The following is a 25,437-nucleotide window of genomic DNA, read 5'->3' as shown; positions in this document are numbered from 1 at the left end:
CCTATAAATGAAAACTGTAAATATCTGATATGCTTTCAGTTACAGCACTGTTCCATGTAACACGTTTGCAGACAGTGGCTTTATCTGGGAGACACTCCATATTTTTATTTGTAAAATTTGAATTAAGCAATATTAAGAGCTCAATTAATTCCAGCTTAGCAGAAATTTTGCCTATGTATACAAATCTACACACACATTTAAAATATTTTACTTAGAAAGATAAACATTTATTTAAAAGTAAATATCAAGTTAAAAAGGAATACTTGCTTGAAATCATAAAAAATAGTACAATTCTTCTTAATAATATAGGTAATATATTCCCTACAATTTGCTTTTGTTGAAATATATATATATCTTTTTACATACTAGGTAGAAGGAATTTAGCAACATAAAATAGTTGGCTACAGTATGTTCAAAATAATGAGACATGCAGATTTAGAGGTAATACCCTCAATTTTTGTTTGGTTAAAATACTTGCTGATCCAGTTGTGTCATGTACTAATTGACTGGGTTGTACGTTTTAGGACCGCAACCCTGAGGAGCCTGTGGGGTGACTGTTAAGAACAGAATTGAGTATGCACGTGCACCCAGAGCTAAAACGAAGCGAAACCCACTGAAGAACAAAAATCCCAACATCTTTTAATTTTTGAGTATTTACTTGAAATCACAGTCTTTCCCAAATTATCAAAAAGCCTATGCCTTAGCTATTTTACTAGAATAATGATTCAGGCTATTCGGTATGGTCATTTTGTGTAGAACTTGGTATAAACAGATCTTTCTTTTCTTTTCAGAAATTACTAAGCTCTGTTGGTGCCACAGCTGATCCTTCTTCAGTTCCAGAGGCGTCTTCTGGTGCCAGCAGCTCTTGACAGTGGTACTTCACTGTAAGTGGTTTGCCAGGGGACCAGACCAAGTGAATACGACAGGGAATGATTTCCTAGGAAATAAGAGTTCTAAAATATCATAAGCTGCAAAACCTTCTGGTAGAAACAATTCAGTATGCAGTGCTGTCTTACCTGCGTTGAGAATTCATGGAGTAGAACAGTATAATCAAAATCAATCACACCATCGTTTGTTTCCTAGAGGAAGAAAAAAGAGTCAGTGTGCTAAGCAGGGTGGGTTGATCTTAGCTCAGAACGTGGAAGGCTCGTCTCATTTAAAGTCTTGTTTGGACGCGCGCCTTGAATCTCCTGCTGCCCCTTTCACTCTGTTCTCATTTCCTTTGGTAAGGAAGTTTCCTGCATCAAGAAACGGAAGTCATGGATCCTTAGCATTGCTTTGTCACTGAGTTACCTGAAAATCTAGTTGAATGTCTTTCTCCCACTTTCTCTCTTTAGTATTTATGGGCTTTGATGGAGGCTAAGGGCTGTGGGGACGGGGAGAATCTTTTGACAAGCTTGGGAGTCTAGATACTTATATGTACCTCAAGCCAATCTGTCAGCTCAGATATGCCAGCAGTAAGATAAGGGGACCTTCTCATCTGAGTGACTTTTTAAAAATTGTTGCTTGTTTTGCTGAAAGATCTTGGGAATCCTTAGTGGCCACTGAAGAGCAGAACTTGAAAATCTCTGTGGCCACTCTGTGCATACTTTTCTATAACCTTGAAACCAAATTTCCCAGTTGCTCTGGTGATTCAGACTTCTGTGAGTTAGAGGGCTTCACTAAATTTGCTAGTCTGCATTTAACAGGCCCCGAGAGACGAAGGGATTTGCCTTGGGTGATCCAGCAAGTCAGCTGCATAGTCCACTATTACTTTTCTAAAACTCAAACCCCACAGGGTAAAAAAATCTAAAGCTCCTACTTAGCGGCCATTCTCCCTCTGCATTCTGATTTTCTTGATGCTCCAGTTACACTCGTCCCCACTTTCTCCCTTGCAGGGTGCTTGAGGGACTTTAACGGACAGATGACGGGCAGCAAAGACTGGCCAGAACGAGAGAGAAATGGGGCTGCTGTTTGGAACATGGATGCCCTGGTGGTTTGCTTGCTACTGTGCCACATAGAACTGCAGAAGAAAGGAACGCACTGACATTAAAAGACCCTCATTTGCTCCCTGTGTTGTCTCTGCATCTGTTCCTACTGAGTTCTCCTCTCACATTCATTACAATTGGTTCTAAATTATCTTGACACCATTTTCTAGTCTATAAACAAAAAATCTTCCCCATACTTCTCAGGGAAGGTCAAAGCCCCTTGCTGAGGACATGATCATCGTAGCAGATGAGAGAGAGAGAAACTTTTATCTAGCAAAAGAACTGGTGCTGCATCCTGACTGATAATGTAGCAACAATCGATCAAGTGGTAATTCCTATTAAAAAGCACTCTATGAGGGGGAAAAAATGTTTTCATTTTGATAAGTAAAGAAAAAAACTACGTTTCTAGTTGTTTATTTTACTAGTGGCCTTTGGAAGGCACACCAAACTATTACTGGCGTTAATAATGCTGACCTGATGCTGGGCAAATCCTTGTACTCAGAAGATACTCACTGATGACCCATCCATGGGTGAGTCCACCACGTCGCCCATCCATGAAGAGGATGGTTTTTAGAAACTTGAACTTAGAGTCGGATTCACTTGCCGCCCTCAGAGTAGCTGATTCGTTTACTCTGGAAATGCCCCTCTCTCTCCATCACTCTTATCTGACAAAAACTACAACCCCGGCTAAATCCAGCCCTCCACCTACTCCGTGCCGGCACACACAGCTGAGTGACTGTCCTCCTCCAAGTTTCACGCGGCCTGCAGTGTTGCGTGATGCTCAAGTCCATGCGTTCCCCCCACACTCCCAACACCTCATCCACTCGCAGCTGATGACTTTGCCTCATTTCTCACTGAGAAGACGGAGCAGTTAGAATAAAACTTGCACAAGCTACCAGGGTGACATCTAAGCTACCAGCATCTGTGCCCTTCTTCCCCGCCCTCCCTCCAGGGGAGCTCTGTGTTCCTGGCTGAGATCATCTCCTGGATCCATCTTAGCCTCTCACCACTCAAAGATAATAACTCCAACAATTCTTTCTTTTTCCTACAAGTCCTACTTTGCCCTTCTCTACTGGATTTTTCTCATCAACATATAAATATGCTGTTAAATCTCCCAACCTGAAAATACATCAGGAAAACAAATCCCCTTTCAGCCCTGTGCTTACCCATGCTCCAGCTATAGACCCTCCCTTTCTTTACTTCCCTTTATGGCTGCATTCCTTGAAAGAGATGGAGTGTCCACTCCTCCCAGCCTCTCCTGAACCTACTCCAACCAGGCTTTTGCCCACACTGTGCCAGTGAGATAGCTCTTGACGGGCTCTCCATTGACTTACACCTGCTAAATCAAATGGTCAATTCTCAGTCCTCATCTGGACGCTCCAGCAGCATCTGATACAGTCAGTCGACCTCATCCTTGAAACACTTTCTTTTCTGGTCGTATCTCCACCCTCTCAAGTTGGAAGTGTTCCAGGACTCCACCCTTACATAACTTCTTGTCTTTTGTATATACCACTCACTCTCTGTGATCTCATCCCGTCTCACGGCTTTACATAGCACCTGTGTGATGGTGAATCCAGCGTGGTCCTCTCCCCTGAACTTGAGACCCTTATGTCCAGATGACGATGTAAATTCTTTACTTGGTTACAGGATTTAGTATGCCCCAAATCAGGCTATTTCCCCCAAAATCTGTTTTTCTTGTAGTATTCCTCAATCAGTAAATGAACACTTGCCAGTTATTCAGGCCAAAATCCTAAGAATCATCCTTGACTTTTCTCATTCTCATATCCATGTCCAACCCATCAGCAAATACTATCAGTCTATCGTCAAACTGTATCCCAAGTCCAAACATTTCTCCCCACCTCCCCTGCTGCCGCCCTGGTCCCAGGCCTCGCCGAGATTACTGCAATACTTCACTGGTCTTCCTGCTTCCACCACCTCTCTCCACTCTTCTCAACACGGCAGCCACAATGATCCTGTTGGAAGTCAGGTCACGTCACGCCTCTGCTAAACACCCTCTAATGAGTGACGGGCGCAGTCCTGACGGCCTCCGGGGCCTCTCATGAACTGATCCCATTTGCTCTCCTCTCCTGGCGCGCACTCCTTGCTCACTCTGTGCTGGCACACCACCCTCACTGCCCTTTCTCCCGCCCATCGGCCCCCTCTGCCTGAAGTGCTCTTCCTTGCTGGAGGCGGGCTCCCTCTCACTTCCCTCAGGCCTCTGCTCCAGGGCCGCCTCTGCTCACCCTCTAGGCTGAAGCATTAATTCTATCCGTACCCTGCATGCCCTTGGCCCACTTCACGCTTCTCTGCAGCACCTGGCGCCGTTTGGTGCATATTCACTTGGTGACTAGTTCCCTGTCTTCTCTTCTCTCACTGGACTTCATCAGTGAGGACAGCAACATGGTGTTTTTGTCCACTGCTGTATCCTCAGTCCCTACAGGAACACCGGGCCCACTGCTGGCATTCAAACATTCATTGAATGAATGAAATGCAATGAAAACTCTTGCCATGAAATTAGAAATTCACATGGACTCAGCCTAAGAACGCTGCACTGGTTGCACCTCTTGCGGTGCGGGTTCGTTTTCAGCTTTTCTTACCCACTGCTTCACGCCGCTCAGCTGTGCCATGTAGTAGTGCAAAAACCGCGTTGTCTTCTCCCACATCACGTAAGAGCTGCCGAGAAAAGCTAGTTCCCAGACGGGTCGCAGAGAGGGGTCAATATGTCCATGACTGTCTGAGAGCACAAGAAAAGCACATCTGTATTTAGGCATTTGGGGACAAAATTTCAGAAGTTTCAGTAATGAATTAAGGGCTTACGCTTGGTCACATCGGTCATCTCTCAGCAAGACCCTGGGCTGGACACGTGATTTTGTTGCTATCCGTTTCTACATTATGTGAAGATTGACATGCTTCCACTTGCTCTGCTGATAAAGCTACTATAAACAATATAATGGCTATTTGCTGCTATTTAATGGCTATTTAAATACAGAGTACACGCTGTACTGATACTCAGAATTAATCTAAAATCTTGTTAGTTAAGAAGCATTTTCTAATTAGATTGAAACGTCTATTGGTTATCTTCACATTACCTTCTGGTTTGGGTCTACAGTCAATGTGACGGGCTTTGCCAAGCTGCCAAATGTCTTTGTCCTTCTCTGATCATTGACTGTAAAGCTAGTCAATGTATTGGCAGCATCTGTCACTTTTTTTGAACACATGAAGATATCAAGTGGGTTCTTCCTGTGGCATTGTGTTTGGACCTGCAATCTTTTTAATTCAGCAGACATTTATAAAAAACCCACTTAATATCAGATACCACTAGAAATAGGGATACCTTTTGTGACTTTTTTTTTCCTGAGGAAGATTAGCCCTGAGCTAACTGCTGCCAATCCTCCTTTTTTGCTGAGGAAGACTGGCCCTGAGCTAACATCTGTGCCCATTTTCCTCTACTTTATATGTGGGACGCCTGCCACAGCATAGCGTGCCAAGCGGTGCCATGTCCGCACCTGGGATCAGGCCGGCCCCCTTTTGTGACTTTTAGAAACTCAAATTTTAGCAAGTAATTCATGAGACAACTGTTCATGGACTATCATTTTATGCAATTTGGCAGAGCTCTCCTTAGTCTACAGCAAAGCCCAATAACAGTATACCATGTGAGGAAAACTAACGAGCTTCTTAGGAAACGAATCGTTCTTGTTCAAATGATCTCTAGCACAAGTTTTGCTCCGTATCGGGGGAACTTGCCTGGGCGGGCTCACAGTGGTCGTCAACGGAAAAACCATTCACTGCTTGCTTGCCCTGTGAGGGGCACAGATGGTCCCCACCCTCCACCTGTTGGTTGTGTGGAGACACAGCTGGAACCCTCCTTAAGAGACAGGGACAGGGCAGGGGGAGGCAAGGCAGGGGGAGGGGCCTCTGGGCAAGAGGCTTGGGGAAGGCTTCCGAGTTGAGATCGGAGCTGGCCTTGCCCTCCTGGCGTGTAGGTCGGTGGGACAGGGAAACCTTCCTCCGTCCAGCTCCGCGTCAGGCACTCCGCCCTGCGCCGCCGCTGCGAGCACAGCTCGTGAGGACAACCCACTGCCGCGAGGGCCGCCGAGTCACGGCGCGGGTCAGCCCGCCCCCGCGAGGGCCACCGGGTCACTGTCAGCCCGCCCCCGCGAGGACCGCCGGGTCACTGTCAGCCCGCCCCCGCGAGGACCACCGGGTCACGGAGCGGGCCAGCCCGTCACCACGAGGATCACCGAGTCATGGCGCGGGTCAGCCCGCCCCCGCGAGGGCCGCCGGGTCACTGTCAGCCCGTCCCCGCGAGGGCCGCCGGGTCACTGTCAGCCCGCCCCCGCGAGGGCCGCCGGGTCACTGTCAGCCCGCCCCCGCGAGGGCCGCCGGGTCACTGTCAGCCCGCCCCCGCGAGGGCCGCCGGGTCACTGTCAGCCCGCCCCCGCGAGGGCCGCCGGGTCACTGTCAGCCCGCCCCCGCGAGGGCCGCCGGGTCACTGTCAGCCCGCACCCGCGAGGGCCGCCGGGTCACTGTCAGCCCGTCACCGCGAGGGCCGCCGGGTCACTGTCAGCCCGCCCCCGCGAGGGCCGCCGGGTCACGACAGCGGACGCGCAGGGGCCCAGCGCCGGGGCGGGTCCCAGGCCCCCAGACTCTTGTTGCTCTGTGGTATACTTGGGCTCATCGACAGGACGCTCATGAATTCCTCAGAAAAAGTGCAATTTTTACTTATAGTTAAAAGCAGACACCTGGTTTTTTAGGCGAAGGAGTGCGGGGCGAGGACGCGCTCCCGCCGACTGGCTCCCCTCACTTGTCAGCTGTGAAAACCAGCGGGGGGGGGGGGGGGGGGGGCGGGGCGGACGCCGCCGGGATCCGGGCTGCTGGCTGCTCCGAGATCTCTCCACGACCGAGTCTTTACCTAAAGCCAAACTCTTTCAGTAATTTTAACGAGATAATCTGATACACAGACTATAAATAGCACCGTTGCATTTCCCTGCTGAATTTAACGTAACAAGAGAACCTGCGAGTTTTGTCGATGAAAAGGTACCCTCTATTAGAAAAATTTTGACACTTCACAGTAGCCACATTGTTAGACGACAGAACGATTTTTGCGGGCATAGCGGCCTTATTAACTGAACGTGATCCAGTTAACCGGCACTTTTGAAAGGCGTCCAGAATCTGGTGATCCTGTGGCAAAGATTCAAAGAAAAGGTCCTAGCCAATGTCTAAAAGCTGTGTTTTAAGGAGAATCTATATAGCCCTCTATTTCCCCAACTAACGCTAAGGGGCAAAAAAATCCCTAAATAACTAGCTTAGTCATTAGCCCCTTTATTTCAGGCAGTGCTAAATATAAACAAATTCCACTCCAGTGTAAGATGTGAATGGCTCCGCTCAGTTCTTTGGAACAGGCTTGAATCCGAGTTCTCAGAACCACAGGGAGATCCACGCGGGCTCCTGAATCGCCGAGACGCCAGCAGCAGCGCTCCACCGCCACGCCCCTCAGAGTCGCCCCGAGGGGCGCAGGCGCGCTGAGGCGGCCCCGCCCCGCCCCGCCCCCGCCCCCGGAGAGAGCGTGCCCGGAGGGCTGCGGGCGGTGCCGCGAAGCCACACTAAGCTCCGTCCCCACGCGCCAATCCGGAGCGGGCGGCGGCTTCGGGACTTGCGTTTGCCGGCGGCGCCCGCCTCCCTGGCGGGAGCTGGGACAGAGGAGCTCGGCTTCGCGTCAGCCGAGTCACCTCGGAGGGCCGCGCGCGCTTCCTGTTAGAGACGCGGCTGCCGTCAGCCCTTGAGCGAAGGCGAGATGAACCCGACTCCGCCGCAGCCGCCGCCCAGGCCCCAGACGCCGGCTGTCGCAGCTCTGGCGGGCGTGCTGCGCAGGGGGAGGCCCTGGACGGCGTCCCCTCACCCAGTCTTCCAAAGCCGCCGGCGGAAGTCTCCGGACGTGTCCCCTCAGGTTCTGACTCAGCCCTGAAAACTGGGGCCTACAGGCGCGTGCTGTCGCGGAGGCCTCTGCTCGGCGGGCGGCCTGGCCCTGCCCCCACCGCCCAGCAGGGAGGCGCGACGTCCAAGGCAGCAGGTGTTGGCGGAGTGGCCACACTGTACTGGAGATGGAAAAGAAGGTGATACCCCTGGGTTTTGTTTAAGTGAGGTGTACCACATGCCATAGGTGAATTAAAGCCCCACTTTGGGGATAAAAACTTGAATGATCGTTCTTTTTAAGATGTAGTGATTATATACATTCCCGAAGGTAGAAATTCTGGACACGAATTCATACCAGGTATGCTGACTCCGTCCAGGGGGTTTCTCAGTTGCTTCATTTGCTTGTAAAGCCGGTAGTCCTCTTGCTGTCGTTTGGTCTTCTCCATGAGCCGTGCACACGTGACATTAACGGCGGGTCTGGGCTTCCGGTTCCTGAAGAACACTCGAGCAGAACATTTCCCCAAACTTTCCTCGCCTTCCTGAAATAAAGATTTGGAATTGAACAGGATGGTTCCCCACCACTCTCCCCCGCAACACGCGCAGAAGGAGAAGTTCCCTGCAAGGGCAGGCAGGCACCGGCGTCAGCAGACAGTGGCCTTGGCTTTGTGCAGAGTGAACACGTCAGTCCTCCGCTCTGGGCTGTCATTTAAACTCCCGCTTCCTGATGGTGCCTTATAAATAATGCTGGGCCCCGTCCAAAGAAGCCCCCCTGCTGTCGCCGAGCGCTGCCTGGCTCAAACTCTTAGGACAGCGGGGACCTTGCTCTCTACTGTGCACCAGCACGACGCCCGGCTGGACCTCAGGCTTGTTAACTTGAACCAAAAGATGCAACTGGCTCCCTGTGACAAAAATGGCAACACCTTCACGCTGCCTTATGAACTTGGTCCTCTTATTCAAGTTTCACAGATGAAGATACTGAAGCTTAAAGAGGAAGCTACTTCATGTCTAACAGGCAGTCAGCGGGAAGCCAGGACTTGAGCTCCTGGCCGAGGCCAAAGCCCAGGCACTGTGCTAACTCCCTCTCTCCACTCGGAGAGCAAATCCGGAAGGAGTGGAGGTGCACATCACCACATGGGGCTAATTCAACTAGCTGCGTGACCGCGGGATGTTTGTCCTCGTTCATATCTAAGTGTAGATGGACTGAGTACTCTGGGATCACCCTCACTTATTTTCCAGTCCAGAGACATCTGGAGCCGGACAGCGGGCTGCTTCAACTAGACAGCGGATGTGGGGCTCATTTCCAGGGTAGTGCGTCTTCACCCTTTTAGAGCAGAGATTCCTTAACCCAACAACAAAAGCCGGGAAGCCTATTCCCAGAAAAACGACATGCACTCTCCCCGGCTGCTCTGGGCCTGGAGTCTGAGGCCGTCGTGGCCCTCCGGAGCCCGTCCGTGCGTCCCGCCTCAAGAACTCCTCTTACAGGGAGGTCGGTGAGCAACTGCGGCAACAACCTTCTTTCCACATTTGCAGCTGCTTAAACTGGGTGCAGTCGCAGGGAGAACCACACCAAAAATAAACTTCAAAAGAAGCCCACGAGGAAACAAACTGTAATCAAAATTGGATCTGCTGAAGAAGCCCATTTCTAGAACTCACTCAAAAAACTGAAATAGGCTTTCCCATAGCAGCTTTTCCTCCTGTGAGCGCTCGTTTTGAATGAGACGGCATTTCAGTGTGCCTTAACATCCTAAGTATTGGTGCAACACAGAGAAAGGAGAAGGTGAGCATTCAGGAGGAGGCTCATCGGAGGCACAGGACAGGGCTGGGCACGGCACCCATCCAGGGAAGACACGAGGAACCAGGCATCGCCCCCTTTGGTTTTCCTTTCCCTTTCCCCAAGAACAGCTGCACAGAATCAAAGCAGTTTTCTGAAGGTGAAAGAACCCTCCCCGGCCCGTGGCATGGAACATGGCAGGTAGCTAGCTGTGCTCTTCAGGGAAAGGTAGCGTCGGTCAAAACCACCTAGTAATTGTTCCCCTTTAGGTGTAAGCTAACACTTTCAAGTCTGCAACACCAGAAGTCAAAGGCATCTTCCTCACGCTTTAAGAACATTTTAATTCTTAGGTTAATTAGTGAAGTCAGAGTATATTGTTGTCTTGTTAGAACTGGTTTCCAAATACTGGAAGCATTCTTCCAGAAGCCTCGGGCTGCGGGGTCAGGCCCTGCTGAGGCCCTGGAAGGCTGGCCATAGTGCCGGCTGCTCTGACTCAGTACCGCACAGGGAACGTGGCTGGTCCCGGCTCCACCCCTGTTCTGGATGCTGGCCCAGCAGAGGGAAGGGCATCTGGTTCTAATTTCTGTATGCGTTTTCTGTTTACTCTCTTCCTGAGAACGGGAAAAGGAAAGCTGGCAAACCATGGCCTGCTTGGTCGGGCTTGTAGAGAGGCAAATAGTGCCTGTGGCCGGCACGGGCTCTGCTCTGTGTTTCACAGAGCTCCTCAGTGCACAGAAGCTCCTGGAATCACCTCACGCTATGCCAGCCTGCTAAGGAGAAGTGCCACCAGTTGGCAGGAAGAGGAACAGATTGGCATTTGAGAGAGTCATTCTAAGGACTCTGAGGTGCTAGGGAGGGGGACCCAAGGGAGCTGGGACAGTCTCCCCAGGCGCAAAGGAAGGAGGGGATGCTGGCTGTGTGCAGAGTTTTAAACACAACCCTGCATAAGGCCACGAAGTCCAAGGAGCTAAATCTTGAGTTCTCGCCTAGCTCTGTTCTTCAATTCTTGAGACCAAATAGAAAACAAAGCAGGAAAAGACAAAACACAAGCAAACCTCCAGGTCACTGTACATTAGATTCTCACTTTTCTTAAAAAATACATTCACACGAGTTGCTAACAGGATGCCTCACTAATTGTGGCCGCTTACCTCTGAGTTGTAGCGCTCCGTGGTAAACACCAGGTCAACTGTACATTCCTTCTTTGCATTGATCTGAAACACAGAAACGGAAACTTAGCCTAGCGGAAGCTCTGCTAGCATCTTCAGGTCCAAGAATCACCCTCTTGGGATAACATGGCGTGCAAGGTAGCTGCAGCATTTACACCTGAACAAAACTGCTGATTTTTTGGGAGAAAAGATCTCAGATTTGGTCTGGTTATGCCACTCGGCTTGCTAGCTTGACACCTACTCACAAAGAGCGAGGTTGAGAGAGGAAGCATTGTGCTGAGGCTGGACGTTGCCTTCATGAGAGCAGCTGGGTGGCAAAGGGACATGTGCGTGCAGGGCTGTGGAGTGAGTTTCTTCCATCCCCAGCTGTCAAGTGTCGCCCACCCTGTCTTGGGTGCTGGGCTGCAGCCGTGAGGGAGACAGGCGAGGGTGCCACTCACGGTCCCACTGTGGCCACAAAGGTGGACCTAGATTACTAAATAGTGGGTTTGCAGATGGTGATAAGTGAAGAAAGAGTGGTGGGCATGTGTGGCAATGTTACTAAGGCAGACAGGGAGGCCGTGGGGAGCAGTGAGGCCCAGCCGCCTCTGTGAGGAGCAGGCGGGGCGGGCGGGAGAGGGCCAGCGTCAGGGGAGGTGGGGAGGCTGGTGGACAGGCCTTAGGTGGCGGGGGCCACCTCCTGGAGCCCCGGGTTTGGCAGACCCGAAGTGGCATCGGCAGGGCGCCCACAGGACCAGGCCAGGGTGCCAGGGCCATGGCCATCCGCGGTCCCTATCGGCATGAACATGCAGGGACGTGAGGGGGGCCAGAGTCATGCTGGGCCCTGAGCCCTGCGGGGAGGAGGCAGGGAAGGATGCTGCGCCCTCCGTGGAGAGGCGCTCCCCCGGAATACTCCTGCCCCAGGCTCCCAGTGAGCAGCCCAAGGGTGTGAGTGAGACCCAGGGAAGAGCTGGACGGCTGCCCGGCGTCTGTCCCCAAGTCACCTGAAGGCTGCGGTCCCGCCACCCGGCCAGAGTCGGAGGAGCACACAGAAGTGCGGGCTGCTGCCCATCACCCCTCGGCCACACCGGCGCCCATGAACAAGGCACCCTCACGCGAGACTGTGCTGCTGCTGGCCGCAGGCTCCAGGCTTTCAATGGCCTGCATGCCGGCTTGGGGCCCCCTCGCCTGCGGCCTGCAGCCTGCAGGACCTAGGAGTCCGCCCTTCATGTCACTTAGGGCCCCTGCGTGCAGGCCTCCTACGACCCAGTCAGGGACCCCACAGGCCACTAGTTGGCGGGTGAGCAGGGTGGGTGGGGAGGCCATTCACAAGAAGAGGTGGAGGAGGTCGGGTTGGCAGTACAATCTTTGGCGCTGGGGCACGAGGGGGCCATCCAGGAGGCAGCTGAGTGTGATGGAAGCAGACCCAGTAGAGATGGTGGTTGAACCGTGGAAGCTGGTCGTCCTGTCCCATCGTCCATTCCCTGCCCCGCCCCGCCCCGCCCCGCCCCGGGAAGATGTGTACACTAGACTCCTGAGGACCACCAACTTCACATCAGTAAGAAATGCGCATGCTTATTTGCTATACACAAAGATTCACAAAAGTTCTCCTGATTCTCAATACAACTGTGCATACTTAAAGTACTTAAGATCTCATTTGACTCAACAGCTTTTGGAAAACCCATGGAGGCGAAGTGAGGCGCCAGCGCAGTCTTTGTACGGAAAGAAACAGAACTGGATTCACAAAGGCTGGGAGCTGAGTCAGAATGGAGCCTGTCCTGAAGAGTCATTTTCCTGGCTGATTAGATTTCCTTATTGTTTTAGCTAGGCACTCTTAAAAGCTTCTACAGTGTGTCCAAAGCAAGATTTTCATAGTTTGGTCGTACTTCATCATCGCTCAAGATGCAGCCCTTTATCTGTCTTCTCCCTCATCTGTGTCACAGGCTCCCCGGAGGCCTGAGGTCAGCAGCCAGGGCCCAACGCATGGGCGCAGCAGCCAGCCAGCTTGGTCTGCGAGGGTCAGTGCTCCTCCGCCAGTTTAGGACCAAGCTTCGCTTTGGCTGTCTTTGATTAAAATTATTCTGCCAGGTCTTTGTTCAAAATCCACTGCAGGGATTAGCTGAGCGCTGAGCACTGTGCTGGGCGCAGGAACAGCGGGAAGGGAGCAGCTGCAGCCTCAGGGCAGGCAGGTGCGGAGAAGGACTTGAAATAGATGATTGCAGATTGATTACTTGATCATGGATGACTTAAGAGCCATGAAAGGGTATCTGGAGAACTGACCCAGTCTAGGGATCAGGGAAGTGCCATTTGAGCTGAACTCTGCATTAAGAAGAAATTGACTTGGGGGCAGGGGCTGGCAAATCATTCCACACGTTAGGAATGAAGGAAAGGGAGGCTGTAGGCCCCGAATAGGGCGGGAAGGTGGAGCTAGGGTCAGGAGGAGGCCCACCGGGGAGGCAAGGGCTACCTTGAGGGTTTATCCCAAGAGAAATGGGAAGCCGGGGACAGGAGAGAGAGATCCCGCTAGCCCGAGGTGGAGAACTCGCGCCGGAGTGCGGAGGTGGCCAGAGTGGACGCAGGTCTCGGGAGCTAGTAGAGGGGGGATGACAATGCAAACGGAGAGAAGTTCATGGTGGACAGACTGCGTTCTACACGGAAGACAAACGATGAACAGGGACGTGAGTCAAGATCATAAACAGTCACTGGAACAGAAGTTTTATATTAGGGCACCATTATTAGATCAACAATAATTTAAATGATACTTGTATTTACAGAACAACAACAGACACCCTGCTGGGCCTGTGCAAGGCACTGCTCTAAGCGCTGCCCATGTCTCAACCAGGCTGACGAAGCCCTGAAGGCCGCTCAAACTCAGAGTAATCGGGGAAATGCAAATTAAAGCCCTGAGTGATCACTGTATGACTATCAGACCAGCAGTAAACGAGAAAGGGGACAGGGCCAACTGTTGGCCGGGTGTGGGGGCTAAGTGGGAGGGTCACCTGGTGCGGCCCAACCGGGGCAGTCCTGCCAATGTGGTCAAATCAAGCTTGTGTGCCTCTGCCCTAGGATCTGACACCCCACATCTGGGTGGGTCCCTCAGAGGACTGTGCTGCGGGTCCATGGGACTCACAGGAGAGCGTTCCTTGAGGCACTGTGTGTGTGCAGGGATGTGTTGTCCATCCCTGGGGGTGCCCACCCCCTAGCGCTATGCAGCAGCCACCGGGAACAAACTAGCCATGTGTACAGCAACACTGATAGATCCTAATGTTGCAAGCAACAACAGAAACAACAAAATGTATGGCATACTACCACTGACAAGAAGTCCTTAACTAAAAATGTGCAGATCCACCCACAGTATCTTTTATAAGAGCCCTTGCAGACAAAAGACCACGCATCAGATGCTGGGAGATGGGTGGCGGCCAGGAGGAGGGATGAAAGAGAGCAGACTCCAGAGGGGAGCCTCCGGGGACCATGGCAATGATGGAACCCAAGCCCAGGAGCCGCGCCCTCAGCTTTGCAACAAGCACACGGGACAGGAAGTCGGTTCGGAAGGTGACTGAAGTCGGAAGCACCTGGGCATGGGTGTCCTCCCTGTGTCTGAACTTCGGTCTCCGTCCGCCGCGTCAGCAGTGTGCTTAGCTTTGAGGAGTGCGCCAACTGCTCGGCACCTGCGGTCTCGTCTGGAAGGCCCGCGCCCAGCTCTCAAGGCCACCTCCTCCTCCCTCTGCCCCTCGCTGGGCTGCCACAGGCACAGCCACGGCTGCAAAGCGGATCCATTCATTCAAAGCCACTAAGAAGGAAGCTAAACAGACATTTCTGAAAGAGCCCATCTGACCCTGCGGAAGGTGACAAGCAGTTCTGGCTCCCCCGAGTGGGGAGTGTTCCTGTGACGGCAGGTCACAGCACGCTAGTCCTGTCATTCCCACGAGGACAAAACTGTCCATCTGTGGAACAAACCAGGACGTTTCACTCCCTTTCTCAAAACACAGCCAGAGGCGCGGCACACTGTTCTAATATTTTCCAGAATAAGGTTCTTTATACAGAGAAACAGTCTGCAGACAAAGCAAATGACCAGGTGACGATCCACCTGAAGGAGGGACGACCACCCGGCCATCCACCGGCAGGGTGAGTTAGCAGCCGTGCGCAGCAGACTTCTCGATTCTGCACAGCAGACTCGGGCCCCACAGCCCAGGACAAAGGTTCAGGATCACAGCCGCCACTGACATGGTTTATGTTCCTCTCGGGTTTTTTGTGTTCTATTTATTTTCTAAGTTTCCTGGTTTGGGCCCCACTGGCCACGAGGAAGGCAGCCCCGGCCCTCAGGTCCCCATTCCCCACGCCATCCTCACAGCAGGCTCTCAAGGGGCCTGATGGGCACTTTAGTTTCTCGCTTCCCTTGCGGTCGGGAGGGAGAAGGGCCACGTTTAAAATCCTGTGTGAGAAGGCACAATGGAATGCCTTCAAAGAACTGAATGCACGGCACTGGATTTTTTTTTGGTAAGAGAAATGCTCCTCACATCTCTATCAAATCAATATCAAGCATTCCTTCCATGCTTGGGTATAAAGCACGCTGCCACCTTGAGGGGAGAGGCGAGGACGGCTGTCACCCCTGCCCTGAGCTCCCGCAGCCAGTGCTACTCAGCGTATCACAGGAGCCTTTCGAGGCAGGTACTGCTATTACCCTCAGTTTAAGGATGAAGAAACTAGGCCCCTGCCCAAAGTTAAGGAATTGTCCAAAGTCACAGAGCTGGTAAGTAGCGAGCCTGGCCCTGGGGCCACGCTCCCCACTTAGACTGCATGGGGTCGCACAAGCAGGGCCACCAACCTCTAAGAGGAGGAGGGAAGAAAGCCACCTGGTGTGTGTGTGCGCCCACAGAGAGAGAGAGCACGGCCCTGTGGACCAGAGCCCCAGCCCTCCCCTGCAAGGGAGCCAGCCAGGCAGGCGTCAGTTCCCTAGGGCGGCCACAACAAAGGGCCACGCATGGGTGCCTCACACAGCAAAACAATCCCGTCAGAGCTCTGGAGGCTGCAAGTCCACGGTCGCTCCTGCTGAGGCCCTGGGGATGCCTGCCCCCCCCCCCCAGCTTCGGGTGTGGCCACAATCCTCAGCGTTCCTTGGCTTTTAGCCGCATGACTGCATCTCTGCCTCTGTCTCTCTGTACCTCCACGAGGCTTTCTTATAAGGCCATCCTTGGACTGAGAGGCCCTGCTGATCCAGTATGGCCTCGTCTTAACCTGATTACATCACCGAGACACTATTTCCAATGTTGGTGTTAATCAGAGGCGTGGGGGTTAGGACTTCAATGTATCTTTTTTGAGGACACATCTCCACCCACCGCAGCGTGGAAGAGAAGAGGAGCCGAGACTTTGGGGGAGCCCCTGGAGGCACCCTTTCAGGCAAGGCATAAATCGGAGCTTGGGCCAGAGCAGCAGAGGGGTCTCCAGGAGGACCAGGACGGAGGCGAGTGTGAGCCCGGCGGTGGGGAGCCAGCCGACAGAGGGGTGCCTGCGGGGCCGAGGTTCCGATGGCGGATGGGGCCCTAGGAGAGAAGGGCGCCTATAGGGGCCTTGTTGCGGAGCAATGGGGCTCCGCCTCGAGCCGTGACAGAAGCTGTCGGTGGCTTGCCAAAGCGGCATGCTGGGCCACACCTGAGTTCTGATCCGGTAAATGTGGGGGAGCCTGGGAACGAGCATTTTGAGTTGCAGGTGATGCTGAGGCCGCTGCTCCAGAGAGCACACTGAGAACTTCTCTCCAGAGGCTCTGGAACCTCCGAAGGTCTGAGGGAGGGGTGCGAAGGGACAGGTAGCTCCAGTGACCGTCACTAGAATACAGCTGAATAGGAGATTAAGGACAGGACTGTGCATTCTTTCCAACGGCCCGAGGACATCGAGAAGCCTACATGAAACGGAGGGCTGTTGCCGAAAAGTCTGGCCCACCTGGAGTCTCCGGCAGACGGGGCACGGTGCCTCTGAAAGTCAGGCAGAGCCCACGCAGGACAGGCCGCGCCTCAGGTGGGAGCACGGGAGAGGGCGGCCTGAACTACGGCAGGTTTTGAAGAAAACTTGCTCTTTGCTTGCTGTAACCCGGACAGCTACTGCACCGTGAAATGACATTTTTATCAAGAAGTTAAACAGCACATTCCAAGAGCAACTATGAAGCCATGTCTTACTTCTAGTAAAAAGCTGTTGGCTGTAAAACACAAACCCTTGTTTTCAGGTCAGTGGGTCAGGGCTTTCCTCCGCGTCTGGACGATCTTTACATTAGATACACACAGTGTCTGTTGCCTGTTTAAGTCACTGAAATACTGGGGGTGAGTACTAGAAATAAACCTGGGGAACCTGCTGCGGGATGGAGAATAGGTATTTATTTATTCCAAAAGCACATTTTAAAAACCTAAACTCACTCAAAAACACAACAAAAACTTGGAGCAAATGAAAGCGCAGGAACGGTGCCCCAGAGAAACCCTGCTGTCGGCTGCTGCGGGGAGACCATGAAAACCGTGGCCCTGGGAGCCTCACAGGACGCAGTCCTGCCAAGGGCGGATCTACAGAAAGAAGCCCGGCTCTGGGAGCCACCATCCTGCTTCTCCTCCCGCTGCTGTGGGGGGCTGGCACGGCCCCTCCGTGTTGCCTTGGAGCGGCAGTGACAGCTGCAACCTTCACGGTTTCAGGTGGAGAGGTGGGTGGCGGGGACAACTCCTGCCATCAGAGCTCTCAGGGGACTCCAACCTCCCCCCCACGCACACCGGGCCTCCGTGGCCTGACAGACTCGGCTGTAAATGTCCCCTCCAGCCTTCACATTCGGTGAGAAAACATAAATGTCATGCCATTCCCGTAAAAGCAAACTTCTTCATTTTATAAGGTTAGTTTTATGAGTCAGGCTTAGTTGGAGACAAGTAAACAACTCATCTGTGGATAAAAATTGCTGTGCCGTTCTCATGTTCTGGACAGAGAGTGCACTGTATTGCGTTATACCCTGGAATTATCTTATTACATTTTCCTTCTCTTGGGCAACCCCAGATAAAGCAAATACAGATTATGGAAGAGCCAGTGACTCTCGGATCAGGCCCCATACCCTGGGGTCCAAGGAGATCTTTGCACATGGACACTGTGCTCAATTAGGGCTAGGAGGAGTGGCGAGAAAGAGCCGGAATGCTGTGTGTTGACCTCTGTTCAGCCAACTCTAGGTAGGAGCTCTCGAGCCTGTAGAGCAGCCAGAGAGGAAGAGGCCAGAGGCAGCGTTCCCTCTGCTTTGCCACAGCTCAGGGCGGGGCTCAGTAGAAAAAGCTGGTTCCAAGAGGGACTCAGGGAGCTGGGTCTCCCTCCCTGCTCTAGCAGGGCTGGGAATGAGTCGGGGCCTGGCCCAGCCCCCTGTTGTGGAAGCCCAGTGGTCCCAGCACCCTTCTGCCGAACTCTGTTTTCATTTAACAACTATTTAGTACTGTCTCTTGCAGAGCCCTGTGCTGGCGCAGCGGAGGAACTAAAGAGCTACTGATGCCTTCCACCTGGAAGCAGCAGATGCACATGCAGAGGGGCACTAACGCTGGCTGCTGAGGATGGAGCACAAACCGGCATACAGGAAGTACCCAGACGGGTGCAGAGGGCAGGCGTGGTGGGAAGTGGGGGGACGACCGAGCCTGCAGAGATCAGCCAGGCAGGATGCGGGACAAGAGCAGCCATTCCCTGGGTCCAGTCACAGGTCCAGCGTGTGTAAGGACTTGCATGAGGTCACAGCCACCCCAGAAGCTGCTATGGTAGGCTGTCATGGCCCCGATGTTCTCATCAGGGTCCTTACGAGGAGACAGTAGTGTTACATTCAGGAGATGCTCCGCTGCTGGCCATGAAGACGGAGGCTGGGGCAGGAGCAAGGAGTGTGGGTGGCCCTTGGACGCTGGGAAAGGCAGGAAACAATTCTCCCCTAGTTTCCAGAAGGAACCGGCCCTGCCAACACCTTCATCTCAGCCCTGGGAGACTCATTTCAGACTTCCAGCCTCCAGACTGTCAGAGAATCAGTCTGTGGAGTTTCTACCTACAAAGCTGCGGTGACGTGTCACAGCAGTGAAGTACGGGTGTCCTTCCTGCCGCTTTCTGTGTGGGCCGGCCCCTGGGGCCGTCAAAGACCCACAAGCATCCCGTGCAGGGCGCTGACACAGGACCCCTTTCATAACTGGACTTTACCGGCCCACAGTATCCTGCACAACCTAAGAAGTAAGCCAGAGTGCGGACTTGCTACGGCCACTGTCCCCACCCACCACGGAGCAGCTCTGTGGAAACCTCAACAGAGGCCCAGCGCAGAGGCCTGGAAACGCCAAGGCCACGTGAGGGTCAGTACGTCTCTCGGTTGACCCAGGGCCCATACACGGCGCTCACAGGCCAGGCTGTGTGCGTGCATTAGCGCCCCATGCCTGGCTGCTGTCAGTCATTCCAGCGCTCAGCGTTTACCCTCGATCTCCAGCAGAACGACCAAGGTCCTTCAAGGGAGAGTGTGCGGCCATGGCAGGCTCCTGGTTAAATTCACAACCCACGACCAGTGGGTTTTACTTGGGGCCACTGCTAATGCTCCATGATCACACGCATCCCCGGCCATGACACCGCATGTGGCAAGAGAAGCAGAAAATGTTATGGGCTCATAAAAATTGTCTGCGGTTCAAAAACAATTTATTACAAGCTAGTTAAAAACATTCCTACTTGCTGGCTCATCCGGGTGACTGGGGCAAAGTGCCCAGGACCAGGTGGCCTTTCCCACCCGATGCTAGACCCAGACTCTGCAACCAGAGCCTGCAGACCGGCGGGTGCTGCGGTGGGAGCTGTGCCGGGGAGGAAGGCAGGCTGTGCCTCCTGTGCTGCGCGCACCCTCAGGGCTGCTGTGCTCCACCCCGGGTCAGCGTGCGGTGCTCCCCGTGCGGTGCTCCCCGTGCGTGGTCAATCCCGACTGTTCTTTCCAGACGGCTGTAAAAGCACTTAGGCGCCTTCCTTGGAAGTAAAGCTTATTTCCGGTCACTGTTGTGTTGCTTATCTTCCCCTCCACACTCACTGCAGCCTTCTTCATTCTTCAGTTTCTGTCTCCAGAGCCTGCTCTGCTTCCTTGCAAACCATCACCTCTGAATTATTGACGTTAATGGAGACAAGGCTTCAAGAAGAGGAGAAAGCAGATGAATTACGGTGTATTAAAGTGCTTTAGAGACAAGAGCGATGAAGCGAAGAAGTCCTCCTTAGCAGAGCATGCTCTCCTCCCGCCTGTGGCTCAGCCCAGGGGCTCTGTTCTGCTGTTGGAACCGCAGCGGGCAGAGCCCACAGCAGCCCAGACGCCTGCACGGGGCACAGATGCTCACCCAAAGTCACTTGCTTTGCTCCCAAACTAGCTCGTGCCAAGTGTACTTACTACCTAATTGCATAATTAAGTGCTATGTAAACTGGTGAAGAGTGGGCACGAAAAAGATGTCACGTCCACAAAATACACCTTAAATCTCTAGAAAGAACTAAGTCAAGTCTCTTAAAACTCTTGCTGTTGAATTGGGTGTGGGTGAGTCAAGACTGGGCAAGAAAGAAGGGAAAAAAAAGGTAAAAGTAGGAGATTATGCACTGTATTCATCGCAAGTGCTCCCTCCATTGCAAGTAAAGCAAAATGGAAATGGGAGATGATCCGTGAGGGCGCGCCTTCTTGCTAAAGGCTGTGAGGACGGCCAATGATGGCCTCGACCCCGAGCTACATTTACCCTTACCGATTTTAATCTAAATGGAAGCAATTAAGGCATGGGCAGAACTTCCCCCCACACTGTGGTCCATTGTTTCAGTTATGCTTCTAACTTCTGGAGCTGGCCTGGTCAGAGGCGTTCCCCTCAAGTGACCAATCCCCAGAGACGGCTGATGCCTGAATGGGCCGCCTTTCTCTTGAAGGATGCGCACACAGGGATCTCCAGGCGTGAGGGAAGGGCTGGCCTCTCACTGGCTGCTCCGGCAGGGGCCAGCGGTCCCAGGACTTAATGTGTGGCCAGAGGAGAGCTGTCCAGAAGTCGGGAACCGGGCTGATCCAGGACACCCTGGGGAGCACCGGGACTCTCAGCACCACCCCAAATCTCCCACCGCTGCACCCTGTGGGCCCTGGGGCTGCGCCACATGACGTCGGAAAAGCAGCAGCCTCCTTGGTCGTGGGACGGTGGTGTGAGGCCAGGAAAGAGATGGCACCACGCGGGTGGTGAGGGAAGGCAACCACGTCTGTGATCTCTGTCTACAGTTAGTAAACAAAACAAAACGGCAGTTCACTGGCTGCAGCCCAGCTAGCGCGGATTTCTCCTCAACGCTTCCCTGCATTTACCACCGTGCTATTACCACATTTCGCCACTAGAGGGCAACAGTGTTTCTAAAATGAGCGATTCTCGCAGAACCAAGAAAGCGCTCAGAACCAAGGAATTTCAGAGCTGGAAGAGCTCTTAAAAATCATTTGGTTCTCTGGTTTTCAAAATTTTTATAGCTGAAACCCACAGCAAGAACTGCATTATTCATAATGACCTAGTTCATACATATATCTTCAAAACATTCTGAGGTACTACTTACCTTTTCTTCCACAATGCACTCAATAGTCTGTATCACAAACTATTTCATTAAAAGCAAACAAACAACTACAATAACAAACAACTGTAACTACTAAGTTGATTTCATAACCCACTAGCAGGCCATTATTTTGAAAAACGCTGACTTGGTCGCAGCCTCTCATCTTACAAAGGGGTGTGCTGACCCCGAGGATGGAGAGGCAGCCCTATCAGCGACGCCCTCACCCACTGGGCCACCTGCTCCCCTGGCTCAGCCTGGAGGAACGATCGAGCAACTGAGTGCTAACTGTGACAGGCACTGACTGGATAAAGATGCAAACCCGGGTGTGGGGATCTGCCATGTCTGACTTCCTGCCAATGCTAAGGATGCTCCTGTAACTGAAGCAGAAGTTCCTGAAATCCCTAAGTGGAAGCGCCCCGCGGGTGGTGGCGTCTGTGCGCCTCACTCAGGCGGCTGAGGGACTGCTTCACACCAAATGTCTCCAAGACCCGCCCCCCTGAATTACAGGCACTCTATCTAGCCCAGGGCCCCCGCACAGTGCTGGGTGAGTGGACCGCTCCTCAGACAGGACGACAGTCACTCACATCTTCAGACTTTACAATTGGTACTTATGTCCTCTCTTACAACTCTTAAAAACACCTGGCATGGTTAGCAGAACACGCATTATTTCCACTCCAAATGAGGACACAACCAGAGAAGACTTACATGACCTTCTCTAGGTTGTGTGGCTCGTTGCAGGCAAAGCAGGGGCTGGTGTCTGAGTCCCCTATGACACCCCACCAGCTGGCCCCCTACGTTCCAGAAAGGCAGCCCATGGCAGTTTCCCGGTAGGAATCGGCTCTCACTCTCGCCACCCCCTCCTCTGCTTCTGCCCCCCACCCAGGGGTCCTGGCCTGCCAAGGCCACAAGTTGAAGGCACAGCCTGCCCCAGGCTGCCTTGATCGCCCTGGGAAGTGGGCCCCTCTTCAGCGGCGATGTTTGGAGGAGGCAGGAGAATGGAGACAAAGTTTCACTGAATTCCTGGGAGAAACTGAAACCCCTTTAGTCCCTAGAGATTCTTGGCCCTGAAAGTCACTGAGCTCTCTCTTCCTTAGCTCCTTGATTTTAAGACATCTATAGCCATTTTTGGAGGAAATGTAAAGGGAGACCAGATGACACAGGAAGTTGTCCTTTCTTAGGGTCAATGCCCTGGACCAGTCTACTATTTTTTTAATATAGTATTTTTTATATATAGCTTTTTAAAAAATAAAGCAGTTTATGACGTGTTATTTCATAAAGAGCAGGCTGTTTTCCAAAGAGAGAGACATAGACACAGCTACGAGTGCAAATCTGAACACAGGTGTACGGAGACGGGCGGCGGACGGTCGACTAGTAAATTCTCCTCTCTCACGCACGCTTGCCTCTGATTCATCCTTCCCCGCTTTTCCTTTTTGGCTAAAAAGAAGGCTATCTTTAAAATTCAGGAGCATTATACTATTACAGATGAAAAACAGTAACTGAGCGCTTTTTGGATGAGAAAGGAAATTTTTACTTAACTCATTCCGGTTTTGAGAGCTAGTTTGATTATTTCGTGAACGATGCCAAGTATTTAACTTTTTTTCAAGGGAGTGACTAAATGCATGAAAGTGTAAAGCATTTTATTATGTTTTTATGGTCTTGGAAGGAAGAAAACAATTCCCGGAATTTGAAAGCTGGTGTACTTTAGAAATCCGAGCTTGCTTTCCCTAGGGGCCTCCCCGCTGGTAGTCGGAGCAAATCTTCCCGGACCCACCCTCTCTGGGCTCTGGGAGGCGGCGACTCGCCAACTTCGGTAGAAAGTTCTAGAGTTCTGTTCCCTGTCTGCTCTGCGGCACAACTAACAGTGAACTTTTTTCCCCCTGAAACAGCAAGGACTAAGGCGACAAAAATAGGTTGCCTTTTTCTAGGAACAATTTGATTTCATCTCTCAATAAATCTAGCCACCCCCGACCCCGGGTGCGGGATTAAATCAGGAACCACGGCTGACCTTCCAGACGCCTCCCCCAGCCTGCCTCCCACCAGGTCTAGAACAACCTAACAGCCTGCCGCCGCTCCTTACAACTACCTAGTTACACTCCCTACTTCATTCCAGGTTCTTGGAGGCCGAGTGTGCAGGCTTCGTGGAATATCTGGGGGTTACTGGAAAGCGCGTCGTACTTTTGGGACAGACTCCGCGGAGTTCTGTAACTTTTGCACTCTTCCATTCGATGAAGAAGGCAATGCAGCTCCACAGACGCGAAAGGACACCTACACCCAGTGCCTTGAAACCAGCAACCGGACAACCCGCTGCCAGGCTCACGCCCGTCGGGTCCGTGCAGCACCCCGCGGGCTCCCGCCCAGGCCGGCGCGGGAATCGCGGCCGCCGCGCCCGGACGCCTCGCGCACCCAGCAGGACGGCCGCTCTGCCGTCCGCCTCGGGGACCCGCTTTCGTTCTGGAAACCCGGCGCAGGTCGGGCCCGCCGTGACCGCCCCCACAGCAACCAAGTCCCGGCACCCCAAGCCAAGATCAGGCCTTGCCGTGTGGGCCTGTTCCTCAGTTTCCCCAGGCGCCTCTTTCCCAGCTACGGGAGCTGCCCGGTGAAAAGTCCGCGACCTCGTTAATGCCAGAAAGAACGAGCCTCTTTTCCGCGGACTCCGCGCACCGACGGGCCCCTCCCACGCCGGAGTCCCAGGGCGGCGCGCAGGCCCGAGCCGGGTCGCCCCAGAGTCGCGCGCGTCCGTCCCGACCCCGGGCGCGCACCCCGGCCTCAGCCCGGCGCCGACCCCCGCACTCACCCGGGCGCGGCCCTCCTGCACGGCGGCCAGCACTCGCAGGGCGCTGGGAGAGCCCGCGCGGAAGTTGAGGAAGTGCAGCGCCGCGCGCGCCGCCTGCCGCAGGAGCCCGTGCGGAGGCCCCGTGTCCGGGCGCCACTCCGCGGCCTCGGGCCCCGCGGGCGCCGCCGCCCCCTGGACGGCGAGCAGCAGCAGCGGCAGCGCGAGCAGCGGCGCGGCGGGGCGCGGGGGCCCGGGCGCGGGCGGCGGGGGCCGGCGGGGCTGCATGGACGCGGCCGGCTGGCGCGGCGCTCGACGGACCCGGCGCGGAGCAGGCGGCGAGGGCGCTCGAGGGAATCAGCCTGGCTGGCCCCTTCGCCCCGCCCCGCTCGCCCGCCCCGGCCCCCCCCGCCCCGCCCCGCCCCCCCTCCTGCCTGGGCGCCCCCGCCCCCTCCGCCCGGGCCCCCTTCGCTCTGCCCCCGCCCCCCCGCGCGGTGCCCGGACGCGGCGGCGCCTCCGCGGCGCGGGGTCGGGGGTGTCTGGCCCGGACGCGCAGGCAGGGCGACAAGTGGGCAGCGCAGCCTGCCCGGCGCCGCTCCGCGCCTCCCCCGCCCCGTTCGGGGACCCCGGCTTCTCCCCGCTGCGGTCGGTCGCGGCGATTTCGCATCCCTTCGAGTTTGCGAGTTCAGTTCCCCAAGGCTGAGAGCAGTGATTTCCCAGAAGATGAAAGAGGGGGTGTGTGGAGAAGGGGGCGGGACGCGGCCGGAGTGGATGGGGGTCGCTGCGGCGCCATGACCCTGGATGTGGGAGAGGTCGCGGGAGAGCTGGGGCTGGAGAGGAGGCTGAAGTGGTCAGCAGGGCAGAGTCTGATGAGGACCGACATGCCCACTGCACTTGGAAGCCAGTAGGTCGCGGGGACCCTGGGGCGCGGGGACTTGAAGGCCCGCAGGGCGAGGCCGGACGGGGCTTCAGGGCAGTGCCTGCTGCGAGTGTTGACACCTCTGTCCAGACACACGGCAGTGAAGGGTAGAGATGGGCCTTGTTTTCGAGCCACAGACAGGCGCGAAGGCCCAGGAGAAGGATGCGTTAGAGGGTGGGCCTGGCACAGCGAGGCGCGCCCGGTACCCTCTTCTCCGTCTCTCCGTTTTGTTCGGGGCACCACCCTCCCCAAGGCGCTGACCTCAGGCTGCCGCGGGGCTAAAGAGGAGCCGTCTCTGAAAACACCCTCCCCGGCACTTCTTCTGATGCTGTCCATCTCTCGTTTGTCTTTCTTTTCTTCGGCGGATATTTTTGGGACATCTGCGCTGCTAGGTCCTTGGG

General features: G+C 54.1%; 2 protein-coding genes across 2 annotated transcripts in view; one reads left to right on the top strand and one right to left on the bottom strand.

The window, feature by feature from the left end:
- Positions 1-2,047, top strand: part of LOC111767479 (elongation factor G, mitochondrial) — a 54,055-nt gene extending 52,008 nt beyond the window's left edge. Inside the window, 2 exon segments of the mRNA XM_070243045.1 lie at positions 792-884; positions 1,878-2,047. The gene's annotated coding sequence lies outside the window, so the exon portion shown is untranslated.
- Positions 206-24,457, bottom strand: RARRES1 (retinoic acid receptor responder 1). Its single transcript, XM_023634884.2, has 6 exons — positions 24,142-24,457; positions 10,800-10,862; positions 8,236-8,419; positions 4,565-4,701; positions 1,017-1,079; positions 206-937 (listed from the first exon to the last, which is right to left on the bottom strand). Exons 1-6 carry the CDS (start codon positions 24,403-24,405, stop codon positions 788-790), a joined length of 861 nt encoding a protein of 286 aa, XP_023490652.2. The 5' UTR covers positions 24,406-24,457; the 3' UTR covers positions 206-787.
- Between the last annotated feature and the right edge of the window lie 980 nt (positions 24,458-25,437).

This window comes from Equus caballus, chromosome 19 (assembly GCF_041296265.1).
Source record: "Equus caballus isolate H_3958 breed thoroughbred chromosome 19, TB-T2T, whole genome shotgun sequence".
Classification (NCBI taxonomy): Eukaryota; Metazoa; Chordata; class Mammalia; order Perissodactyla; family Equidae; genus Equus; species Equus caballus.
Note: the sequence above shows the minus strand (reverse complement) of the source record. Positions and strands in the feature narration are given on the sequence as shown.

What these genes read in the sequence shown, in the direction of transcription:
- RARRES1 (XM_023634884.2), bottom strand. Translation starts at nt 24,405, where the DNA reads ATGCAGCCCCGCCGGCCCCCGCCGCCCGCGCCCGGGCCCCCGCGCCCC. An exon ending in TGAGCGGCGTGAAGCAGTGG is followed by an intron (nt 1,080 to 4,564) that starts GTAAGAAAAGCT and finishes TTCTTCCTCTAG; the next exon opens with GAAACAAACGATGGTGTGAT. An exon ending in TCCATGAATTCTCAACGCAG is followed by an intron (nt 938 to 1,016) that starts GTAAGACAGCAC and finishes CTTATTTCCTAG; the next exon opens with GAAATCATTCCCTGTCGTAT.